Below are 12,646 nucleotides of genomic sequence, written 5' to 3' on the forward strand. Positions count from 1 at the left end.
TGATTGCTCCCACAGTTGATTTTTTCACACCAAGCTGCTTGCCTATTGTAGATTCACGCTTCCCAGTCTGGTGTAGGTCTACAATACTTTTCCTGGTGTCCTTCGAAAGCTCTTTGGTCTTGGCCATGGCGGAGTTTGGAGTCTGACTGTTTGAGGCTGTGGACAGGTGTCTTTTATACAGATGATGAGTTCAAACAGGTGCCATTCATACAGGTAACGAGTGGGGGACAGAAAAGCTTCTTACAGAAGACGTTACAGGTCTGTGAGAGCCAGAGATTTTCCTTGTTTGTGGTGACCAAATACTTATTTTCCACCCTGATTTACGGATAAATTCTTTACAAATCCTACCAGGTGGATTCATGGATTTTTTTTTCCACATTCTGTCTCTCACAGTTGAAGTGTACCTCTGGTGCAAATTACTGACCTCTGTCATCATTTTAAGTGGGGGAACTTGCACAATTGGTGGCTGACTAAATACTTTTTTGCCCCACTGTATGAGTACTTCTATAATAAAATACCTGCCAATGGACTTCCGCAAACACGAGCAACTGGCTAATATTGGCAAGAAGCGGCAAAAGGAATTGATCGTCCTTCTTTCTGCCCAAATTGTTAATCATTCCAAATTAAATTCCAAGCAGACACATTTAAAAACTTCAGGTTTTAAACACGTAAGGCCCTGCACTCACTTCTATAAAGCATGATTGGTTAAATTGCCTTGCTGCATATTTCACATTCTTTGGCATATTGATCTGCCACTGTGAGAATTCACCTCCTGCTGCTTCCAATTATGGGCAACAGTTTCTCAAGTCTTCTTCAAAAATAACCCAAGTCTGAGAAAAACTGAAAGGCTTTTTGAGAACATTGTTGCGGGCTGCACCAGCTCCCTAGTGGCCTCCTGATCCAGAATCTTATAAAAGAAAGAATGAATTACAAAGGAAAACTTAAAAAGATTTTCTTGATGAGACTTTTTTTTTATTTTGCAGGGTAGAGTGCAATTCTCAAAACCTCTGCTATTCCACAAGCCATTCTGCTTTCGGATACTGTACAACGTATAAAATTAGAAAGACAGACACATAACTTGATGAGGCCCAAAATACAAAGAAGACAAATTACTGGTGCTGGCTGATTGTGTTGACTTTCGAGGCAGAACAGATCATGCATCATTTTTACTGAAATCTGGAGACCATAATTACGAAACCCCACCACTAGTGGTGATTAATGGATTAATGCACTCTTTAAAATTAATCTGTTTGCTTTTAAAGTATCATAGGGAAAAGAAAAGAAAAGCAAAGTCCTCCATGGTTGGACACTTTTGCTTAAAAAAAGAGACAAATAACTATCCAATTCAGAAAAAATACCTGCAACGTATATCCTGTCAGCTGACTGATTTCTTGATTCTCCCGTTTCATTCGTCTTCTCTTATTTATACTCATATTCTCTTTTCCCTCAAATCGCCTATATTATGCAATTTAACTTAAATTCTGTATCTCAAAAGACAATTAAAGGTGGCCATGGTCCTACATTTTGATGTAGAAATGCATCAAAATGTTGATCTAGTTTCTCTTTATGAACGCTCCCTGTTGTTACTCACAGAGATAAGAGAAGGAAGGCTCCTTGAAATTAGGGTTATAAGTATTGATTTTTTTTAAAAAATGTAACATTATTTACACAGGATAGTTACTGAAAGTTAACTGAATTAAAGAAACAAATTAACTTGTAAGCGGGCACCAAATGCAAATATGATAGGACAAGTAACGCCTTCCTTTTAGAGCCACATTACATGCTCCTGTACTGTTCTCCAAAACCTTGCATTGCTGAAAGCAGATGAAGTATGCATTTGTCAAATGCTGACTGGTTGACAAGTGATCCGGAATAGGGAAACAAATGACATCGGAGTTCACCGGGAATGGAAGAGCAATGAAAAGAAAAAAAAAAAACCCCAACAACTTCAAATATAAAAATAAAGCATGGAAAGCACAGACGGGGACTGTAGTGGACATGTTTCATTGTTTTTTACCACTTGTTTCGCTCCAGCTTCTAGTATGTTATATATTTGCTGATTTCTTTGGCTTGTTGAAGGACCAACAACAGTACAAGCAGTAGTGGCCACATACTTTGTACACTGCCCCAAACTAGCAACAAGGCTCTCTGGACACAGACCCACTATCCCTGGACAGCAAACACATTAGCTAACCTGGGCCATAAATTCATCTTAAAGGAGTTGACTTAATTTTTTCTTTATTCTATAAATAGTATTTTGTTGTTGAAATTTGCACTTGGAAACTTTTTCAAAATGAACAAAACTTGTTCCCTAATACTGCACAAATGGTGGCCCTAATACTCCATGGTATGTTTTTGCGAGGGTGCTACACCTTTTAATCTTTCAGTTCAAGCTTCTGATCTTGAAAGACTATCACTCATTATCAAGGATTTTGAAAGCAAAGCATCTTACAAAACAGACATTTACAAGATGGTGCATTTTAGTGCTTGAGACTTTTACAATACCATTTTCTGTTATGGAAGCCTGCACAGCTGTGCCTTAGATAAAAAGTTTTTCTTTGATACAAAGGCTGATATTTGCTGGAGTACAGAGATATACAGAAACTGCCTAAATGAAAAATCATCCATTTAAATATGATGTTTACAGTGTTTTTTCAAAGTTTTTTCCACAAAGTTGAATCTTTTCAAACTGTCGCAATATCTCCCTCGGTGTAATCTGTAAATCTTTGAGCTTCTCTGCTGACATATCACTATGACTGACGCCATCATACATGTGTCTCCAACCCAGCTGCTGCAGCAGCGGCACAAAGCAGCAGATTAAAAAAAATCGTGCAAAAATCACGTCTATCCACAACATCAATCTAACATTGACTTTGGGTATAAAATGGTCTTGAATCCTGTGATAGAGTTGGTAGAAGAAACTGCCACAATTGCACGTTTGACTGCAAAAAGACAAATGTCACAAATTTTCAGTTTGTTATACATCAGAAAAAAAATCACCCTGGATGAGAGATGGGAATCGAGAACCGGTTCTTGAAGAAAACTGTTTCCAAGTAGTCCAATTCTTTGGAGTTGTTAGTCTGCCTGCCTATTGATCCCGGGTCTTGCATTTGCACTACAATCAGCTGATTTCAGTTCGAGTGTCAGAGGAGGAAAATAGCAATGCAATCTAGAGTGTGGATTAGATAGTCAAGAACCCACAGTGAAAGCTGAGTGAATGCTGCCTGCTGGGATCAGCACTGAAGTTCTATCTTTTGAGATACAGAATTTCAACAGGTAACAAACAGATGAGCAGTCAGGTTGTAACCACCCTTGGTTGTGTTGTCAGCTTTGTATTCTACTAAGAGAAAGAACTTAGAGATGTGTGTCCTCATTAGGGATTTGTGTTGGTGTGTGGGGTTGTAGCCTGAGGTTTATATTGTTAAACGGTGATTATGAGACGGTGTGTTTCAGCTATTTTACAGCGTAACGAGTAGGTAATGTAACGAATAGTATAACAAATTAATTTTTCCCAGGGGTAATTAGGTAACATACTGCATTACTTTTCTTAAAAGTGTTCAGTGAAATATGTGTAATAATTGCCGTTTTGAGTAACGACTCCAACACTGATCACAGCAAAGAAGGAAAATACCTCTACAAACATGCATAAACATTTGGCCTACAGCACGCAATTAATTTGCTTATTTAACCAGAGCAGAAGATATTCATAGACCAAATTCAGGTGTGACCAGTTTATAAAGACACTTCATTGCCCTATAACTGACCCACCATACACCATTACGCTGTGGTCAACACTGCTCTCAAATGCCCGCAAGCCTCAATTTAGGTCAGCATCTTAAAAGTTTGAAGAACGTAAACTGAAAGTCCAGAGCTGACAAAAGCAAAAGGGGAAGGTGCAAATTGCATTCTTGTTTTCAAACACTTTCTCGGTGTCTTAAGAGGATATTCATACTTTTGTTCTCCTGTCAGGAAGGCTGATGTCTGGGTCAGTAACAGGCTGGCACCCCCGCAGAGTGGATACTTTGGAGTCACACAGCGCCGAAATCTGGGATGATCTTCCTAACCAGCAGGATACTCTTCCACCCCCGTGCTGATTTAGTCTTTTAATAATTAGACAAGCTAGTTTGCAAGCTAGATAACTATAGATTAATTATTAGCATGATTGGAGCTTTGTGCCATTTAGTCGTGACTACAAAAAAAAAAAAAAAACCCAAAAAAACACCCAAACTATTTCATTCACAAAGATTGATGCACTACAGCTTTGGAAGCTGCAAAATATATATATAAAGGAGAGAAAAGACATGCAAATCTTTACTTTTATAAAATAATATATAACAGGTGACCTATATTATTTCAAATCTTTCTAGATGAAAAGATTAAAAACCCACATAGAGCCATCGACTGCTGTGATGCATCTAACGACCTTGCTACGAGCCCCAAAAATGTCTGCTGCTGTACTTACAACTGAGTTTTTATCAAAGCCTCGACTAAAGCAGAATCTCCAATTCATTTTTGGGGGGAAGAAATTGCAGAAGAAAATGCATGCACACACACACACACACACACTCACTCTCACAGCTCCCAGTGACTAATCTGCTGTGGGAGGTGGACAGCTTGAAGCTAACAGTGCAGACTCCAGCTAAATAAACCATCTAAGGATTGACACATCTAAGTAAAGATACAAGAGAACAGACTCTCGGCGAGAATTTTCCCTTTTATTCTGACACATCACACTTTTCCCACATTCAACCAACAACAGACCCAACTGAGAGTTAATTCTCTTCCATTGAGCCACGAATTGCCGCTACGAGGCTGCAATTGGCTGCTTGTGTGGCGGTGACCGATATATCTGGAATAAAGATAAACTCATCTTCGGATGTGGAGCTATTTGCTCGAGTACAAAGAGCATTATTTTGCCTCCTCAGCCAGCTACATTATGGTTTCATTAGGAGGCGGATTCAGTAGTTTGCAAACTGTTTGAATTGCTAAACCACGCTTTTGTCCAATGACAGAAAAAAGGACAAAGTTTAACAGCGCAATGATTGGATGGGATTGAGCAGCTATTTGTGGATATGAAGGAAGACAAGAAGGTAAAGAACTTTTTCATGTGTGGCAAATCCACAGAAATTTAGATACTAAGATACCACGCTGCAAAAAAAAAGAAAGGTGTTTAATGCTTTTTGACCCTCTCTATTTTGGAGCATGACATTCTCTTAAAGCTTTAAGCTGTGTGAGAACTGTAGGAGGGCAGCTACACGGCAGTGCTTCTATGTTACGCCGTATATAGCAGAGCCCACTTGGTTCAGAGTGGTATATGAAAGCAGTACCTGGGAGACACGCTCAAGATGTGTACATATGCATGAAGGTAGGATCAAATATGCACGTGCTCTCCAGGTTGATGTCGAACCAAATGAGTTGCATTTTAACTCAAAACAGCCAAACGGAAGATGTAGGTCAACCTCTGACGCAGTGAGGAAAAATATCCCAGACACGAATCGAATCAAGTCTACTGATGGAGCGTGCTTCAAGCAGAGAATTTTTTTTTGTTGTTAAATCAAGGTTGCCTTTTTTAATCAATTCTTGCACATCCAGCCTCAGATGTCTCGCTGGCCTCATGTTGCTTCTTCCCCGTTAAGACTTCATTCTATTTTCGAATGTAGCGACAAAAACATCATAAGGTATCGTGCAACAATGGCATGAAGAAACGTTTCACAAAGGATTTATTTCCAACACAATACTCGGTGTGCCTCAAATGAGAACTGTGATTAGTGTGCAAGATAAATGAGAAAGATGGACCCGAGATAAATAGCTCCTTCTCTGTTGTTGTCTTCTAATTAAAGGCCTTCTTAATCCCTTTATTATAATCACATATTTAGCCCATTGCATATATCTCTCATATCTGGCCCTAGGTGTGTGATTAAAGAATGCAAATAGGCAGTATACCTAACTTTGCTCATTATATGCTGTGCAGACGTGCACATACTTGCACCCTCCTTGCCCTCACTGCACTTGCTCTTTCCATTTCGTTGACTCATGCCGGTCTGCCCATCTCTCCTTGACTCACTTCAAAGAGAACCCCCATCCCTCTAAAAGTGCCATTCTCCTTGGTGCTTATGGCTGATAGGCTGTGGCCTCATTCCCTCTCCGCTGCAGCCTGTCCCCATTGTGTCCCACTCTCAGAGAGTAGCGTGTGGGTGGAGGACAGACTGGCTCTCCAAAGTGAATGCCTGACATGGATGTATGGGCTGGGGGTGTATCCTCTCACCAAGCTAAACTATCATCCACCTGCAACTCCCAGCTGCCATATGTATCCCTCTCTGAAGAGGAGGAGGGGAGAAAGGGAACGAGAGAGACACGGACTGAGAGTACTTGTGGCACTCAGATGCCTGTTTAACTCTTGAGGAAGCTAATCATCGGATTGAGGTACTGAGGATGATGGGCTACAGGCTTTCAGAGAGGGGGGAGGTTGCTTTAAATGCAAATCCCTTTCTTATAAAAATCGGTTCCATTTAAAAGGATTTCTGGGAAACGATCCACATTTCCACGGCAGGGGAGACAGTCAGCAAGAGAAAACAGCATAGCACCAGTCAAACATCAAGGAGACAGAGGATGTGGAAGGAGTAGCAAAAGAAAAGGATACATGTCTGTGAAAGAAAGGATTGAGGCTCAAGTAAGGCCTCTCGGATAAAAAAAATAGAAAAAACATCCTTTCTCCATTTGAGACACTGGGGTTTCGATTAGACTGAGCGGCATTACGCTATTCATCACAGCAGTTGTGCCTTGGACGAGCTAGGAGGAAAAAGAATAAACCGATGATGGGCGTTGGGTTTTAGAGGGTAGTCTCACCTTCGCCATTCCATGTGACTTTCACCCAAAACACTTTGGAGATGCACCACTTGTCAGCTAGAGCTGCACCACTGTCAGCTAATGGGGTTAGCCTATTTTATAAGGAAAAATAGATAGTCTCAACAGATGGTTTAATAATTTTATATTAGTTTTTCAGAAATAATTAACAATATGCCAGAAACTCAGTGCCTTTACTACTCAGCAAAAATTTGCCATGTGGACAGGAAATAGTAGGTAAACACAGGTGCTGCTAATCACATTAATTAAGCATCTGCACCAAAATAGAACAGGAGCTTCATTAACTTCGTTAGTGAAAAATCTTGGCGCTTCTGTCGATAAAGATGCCTACCTGCAGACAAAGTATCACAATACGTTTTGACGCAGTTGACTATTTTAAAAGTGGCTTCATTACTAACTGCTTTGCCTCCAAGGCACCAACCTGTAGCTGTGCAAACTCATTGTTTGGAATAGAGAGTGGATGGTGCATCTTTTCAGGTGCCACACAAAAAGATGTTACCATCACCTGCTTTAGCATTAGGGTAGCCGTGGTTTGAGAAAGTGATATGGAAGAAACCGCTAAAGAGACAGGATGACACTTCCCCCTCCTCGCTCCATCGCCAGAAGCTAAAAAAGTGCTGTCTGTATTTTTCAACCCAACAAGCCAGGCCTCAGCCAAATATATTACTCTGGCAGCTGCACTCTCTTGTTGTGCATTATGTGAAAAGATGACTTGTAAATTATAAGGAAGTAACAGCTGCAGTAAAAAAAATAAATAAAAAAAAATCCATATTGCACATGTACTTCCCATTCCTGTTCAAGAGAGATGGACATGGATTTCAAAACTGTTTACGTCAAGTTCAAGAGACATTTAGTCATCAACTGAGCCATTTCTCCACTACCAATTAAACCTACGTGCAGTTGACTTTGATTAAAAGAAGGTGAATCGTAGAAATGATTACAAAAAATAACACTTGGCTAACATGGAAAGTTGATGTATTGATAAGAAAGAAAAGCACAAGTTGTTCTGGATAGAAGAGAACCAGTAAAGTGATCAGTGTGGACCAATGAGCACAACCTTCCTCAAATTAATACATGAAATCAACATAAACGCCATTTCCTTTCCCCATCACGCTTTCCACACTGTTTTCATTTGTTTTTAGCTGAAGTCATTCTTTAATTACTTAATTACAGTTTAATGGCACCCCGCTGGAGAATTGCAGTGGTGTAATAATGGATAGAGAAAAAACAACAACAAAACACACCTACATTAATCCATTTTCCCCAATTTTATGAAAGTTGCAGCAGATTTAAGCCAAATAAGTGCATTTACTCATATCAAGAATTTACGTCTAGCCTCTTAGATGATCACAGGGGTGACAGAGGTGCACTAGCACTCAAAAATGGCTTCAAGCCACATCGCATATTGCAAGATGGAAGAGATAACTGATAAGTGATAAGTGTTGGCATATCATTAAAGCTCTGGACCCGAACAGGTGGAAAAGACTGCAGTGGTCCTGTCACCGGCTGCATCTTGGCATTGCTGAGAAAGAGAAATTGTACATGAAAGATATAAAGGGGCTGGGAGAGAAACAAAATGAGCACTTTCTAGGTTGAGTGTGCGTGTGGGAGGATAAGGCGTCATTATGGCTTACATTTATGAAGTCAAATATGTTTTAAAATTGTAGTACATAAGTGGGAATTATTAATAGCGGTTAATACTTTAAACCCGTGGTTATAATTTTCTGTAAATTATGTGTTTTCTGTGGAAGGCAGACAAAAATGTTGTCTGGTGTGCCTGTATGTGTTCATCCTCGCTGCAGATTTCAACCAAAAAAAAAGAAAGAGTGGTATTAATTTCCAGCCAAACTAATTATCTGATCAAAAGGTCTGTGTTTTAATCTTCACAAAGACAGAGGGAAGAGAGATCCATGCTCTGAACAACCAAGTGGTGTGTAAATGAGTCATTTATCCTTTAGTTGGAAAAGGAGGAGAGATTTGGCAGCTGTGAGCTTCATCTGCCCTCCCATCAGTTCATTACAGAATTCCCTACTAGGTGGAGAACAAGGGGGGGGGAGTGATCCAGAGTGTGCCGGCTGAGGAGTGGGTCATTACCCAAGACACGAAAAACCAGACATCTTGTTCACACTTGGCAAGACACAGATGTTCTAGAGCCGGCCGACAAGGTGCTACGAGGCCTCGGCTCCCGTCTACACGCCAGTTCTTCACCGCCACTGTCTGCGCCGCACCTGTTTGGAACCAGCATCTTTGCAAATACGCAGAAAAGGTCAAGCGGAGACGAGTTGACAAGCTATTCAGGAGATGCTCAATAACTCCGACACCAAAAACATGTGGGACGTCACCTCCCACACAGAGTCTGAGGTTAAGGATCTGCTGTGTCCCAGAGAGAAAGACTGAAGAAGAAAAATGGACAGTTGAGTCAGAGGTCAAGTCTCAGCTGCAAAAAACCTGCTGCTCCAGCTGGAGGAGAATCTCCAGCTCCTCTAACGGCCAAATTCCGAACTCCCAGAAAACTGACCAAAATTAAGTGTCTGGGAAAATCCCATACTACGCTCTCAAAATACAAAGTCAACAAAGTTTTCCCCGCAAGAATTCAGGCTCTCGGTAGCTGCAGTAATTTAACTTCTACATGTGACGGGTGTGCGTGCACAAGTGGCAAATCCAATCCTTAAAAGCCCTTTAATAAAACTGCGGGCCATGTCATGTACGCCACATCCATGTGTATGTACAGCATGAAGCCAAACTGGAAGCCTCAGTAAGAAGGGAGGGTTGAGGCCTCAAACCAGATGCAGCTGACAGATTTGTGTTCACAGCACTGTATATGTGAAGTCATGCATGTACATGGAGTTCCTGTTTAGAACGGTTTTCGATTGGAATGGAAATACCCAGGAAAAAGTGGGCTTTTTTTTAATAGCCTTATTGTTTTGTTTTGGTTTTTTTGCGGGGGGTGGGGGGGTGAATAATGGTAAAATTAGTAAAACTACCTGAAGAAGCACGTGTTGGGAAACTACAAGAGAAACGCCAGCATTTTGCTTTAACTTAATATATAGACTGCATGTCATTTCGCCTTGATTAACTAATGCCAACAAGTGATGGAGAGGGAAATAAACATACTAGCTGTGAGCCAGTGAGCAAATATGACTACAGTGCTGTGTGCAAAGTTATAAGCAGTGCCAAAAACAAAAAAGCACAACGTGGAATAAAGCGTAGTCCTCGCAGGTGAACAGGAGCGAGCAGCCTACATAGCAGTAAGGTACTTTTTAAAGACCCTGCAGTTCAACAGCTCTTAAAGAAACCCAGTTGTGATCCTTTGATCCTCGGTAAACACAGGCCTATTATTTCCAAAGACCATTTTCTATAAATGGCTTTTGCAGAGAGATGTTTCGGCAGCAGCCTTAACAAATCAGTTTGCAGTACCCTCCGCGTAGCCGAAACTTCCCTATTAATGTCACAATAAGACAGAGACGTGTCAGAAGACTAGGAACAAATAAACACTCAGCCTCCTCTGCTTTTTGTCAGCGTGGCTCACTCAGAGTTACTCTTCCACCCTTGCATTAAGCAAATTATCCAGACACTGCCCCTGTTGTTATGCTGATGATGTGGAGCTATACTCCCTTGTAAAAACCAGACCATTTGAAACCATCATCTTCTTTAACATTATGACAGATAATTTCAGGCTGCCTTGTTTCTCCCCCTTCATGGTTCACAAAGCTGATCCAGGACAATTTGCCTGTTAATGTCAAGCCTGCTGCCAGAACTGAATAGAAATTATGATCCAGATTACACATTTGATATGAAATGTGAGATGTTTTTTTTTGTTGTTTTGATTTCCTTTTTCCCTCCAGGGCTTAATGTAAAAGTTTAAAAGCACTCTACATTAACCCACTAAAACCACACCACGCCTGTACTAGCCTCTATCCACTGAATGTTTTAGTATTGATTTTAAGGTAAACTGGTTAATAATCCCCCAGGAAGCAGAGTGGGAACCTTGTGATGACTTAAAAGTGAAAAAAAGAAGAAAAAAACAATAGTGAGCTGGTCTTAGAAATGGCCTTTCTGAAGCCACAAGGAGCTTGTAAAAAAACAAAACAAAAAAAAAACAAAACAATATTGATTGGCACCACGGTGACACAGTTCTGTCAAAACAAACTAAATAATCCACTGCCAGATGGAGGAGAAAAAAGCCATTTCTTGCAAACACAGTGTCTACAGTGACATTCTTACTGCTATTTATCAGTAACAGTGAGCTTGTGGCCGTGATTTTTCTGCGATTACTTGGATAAAAAATGACTTGTGTGGTGTTTTGCACAGCATGCTTTTTAAAATGCATTGTGGTTTTACGACACTTCCCGCTGGTAAGAGACGGGATGTGATGCTAATTGGACATTTCACTCACCCAGACAAGTGTGGGCAGCACGTCAAGAAAATAATAATAATAATAATAATATGAAAATAAATAAATATTTAAGAGGAAAAAAAACCACTCACCTTCATCTGCAGTCGACAGAAGAGCCCAGTCCAGGAAGATGCACCCCAGCAGGACAATGCTCTGGTATATCAGCTCCATGGTGTCGTTACCAGAAGGTGAAAAATGAATCGACTTGAATTAAAAACCAAGTGGCGCTGGCAGCCACTCGACTGGCAGCTCGGCTGTGCACCCACTGACCGAAAACCAGTCCGCATTTAAATTGGACTTCAGTAAAAGCCTCAACACTGTGCCGCAGAGAGAAAGCACACTTTGACTAACGCCTGTCCGTACGTGGCTCCGTTGACAGTGAGCGTTTATAAGCAGGCTCAAAACTTGTCCAACTTTGTGTTGTGGTGAAAGTCTAGAAAAAACACACACACACACACAGGCAGAAACAAACCGCGGTGCTGCAACTCCTCGTGAGGCTCAGCCCTCTGTCAGCACACGGGCTGCATGGTTAAGAAAAAAACTTGTATGCTCGGCTTAATAAGCTCTTTGTGCACCACACGACTTCTCCCCCTAAAAAAGAGAAAGATTCTCCCCCCTCAGCTCGATGACCGAGCAGACTGCAACCAGGGCACCTCACTGCATATCTGTTAGATACACATTTAGTCCTCACATAGCAGTCGCTTCATACCTTCTTCCACATCTCCACGTTCGGGAAAAATATCCAGGAAAAAAAGTCTGATTTAATTTCCTTTTTTAATTCCTTCAGCAACCAGACTATTTGGCTGCGGGGGGGAAAAAACCCAACGAAAGGTGGTGGGGATATATTGCGCGACAGGTCTAAGCTGGCCTGGTTTTACTCGAAAAATTAGACTGAAACTGGAAGAAAACGTCTACTTTGTATTCTGAGTAAGTCAGCGAACTGAATGTGCGCTGGATATCAAAAGTTGGGCGCTCGTGGCTCTGACTACTGTAAGCTGGTCACCAAGGACTTCAACACCGCATCAAACCCAGAGTCGAATGGCACGGGCAAGCTCCGCCCACTCTCGTTACCATAACAGCAGCGTCAAAAGCGTAGGTCAAAAGAAAGTTATGGAATTTCCGGCAAGCACCTTCAAAATAAAATTATATAGGCCGATAACATTTTATACGAATGAACCAGCAAGTTGGGGAAAAAAGAGAACTAAATAGAGAATATATGACCTTTACATGATTCACAACTTACCATTCATTGTTTTGACAAATAAATTCCTATTTGCAAACTAATATATTTGGTGTCTGTTTGATAACATGTTTGTAATTTCACACATTTGTTGAATAAAAATATCTTAAAACATGGCGCTATAGGAAGCACTTCATTTCTTTGCG

General features: G+C 40.9%; 1 protein-coding gene across 1 annotated transcript in view; it reads right to left on the reverse strand.

The window, feature by feature from the left end:
- ephb4a (eph receptor B4a) overlaps positions 1-12,303 on the reverse strand; it is a 41,272-nt gene extending 28,969 nt beyond the window's left edge. Inside the window, exon 1 of the mRNA XM_004563983.4 lies at positions 11,353-12,303. Coding sequence (XP_004564040.3) covers positions 11,353-11,431 — 79 coding nt within the window. The 5' untranslated portion in view covers positions 11,432-12,303. The remainder of the gene's footprint in view (positions 1-11,352) is intronic.
- Between the last annotated feature and the right edge of the window lie 343 nt (positions 12,304-12,646).

This window comes from Maylandia zebra, linkage group LG10 (assembly GCF_041146795.1).
Source record: "Maylandia zebra isolate NMK-2024a linkage group LG10, Mzebra_GT3a, whole genome shotgun sequence".
NCBI lineage: Eukaryota > Metazoa > Chordata > Actinopteri > Cichliformes > Cichlidae > Maylandia > Maylandia zebra.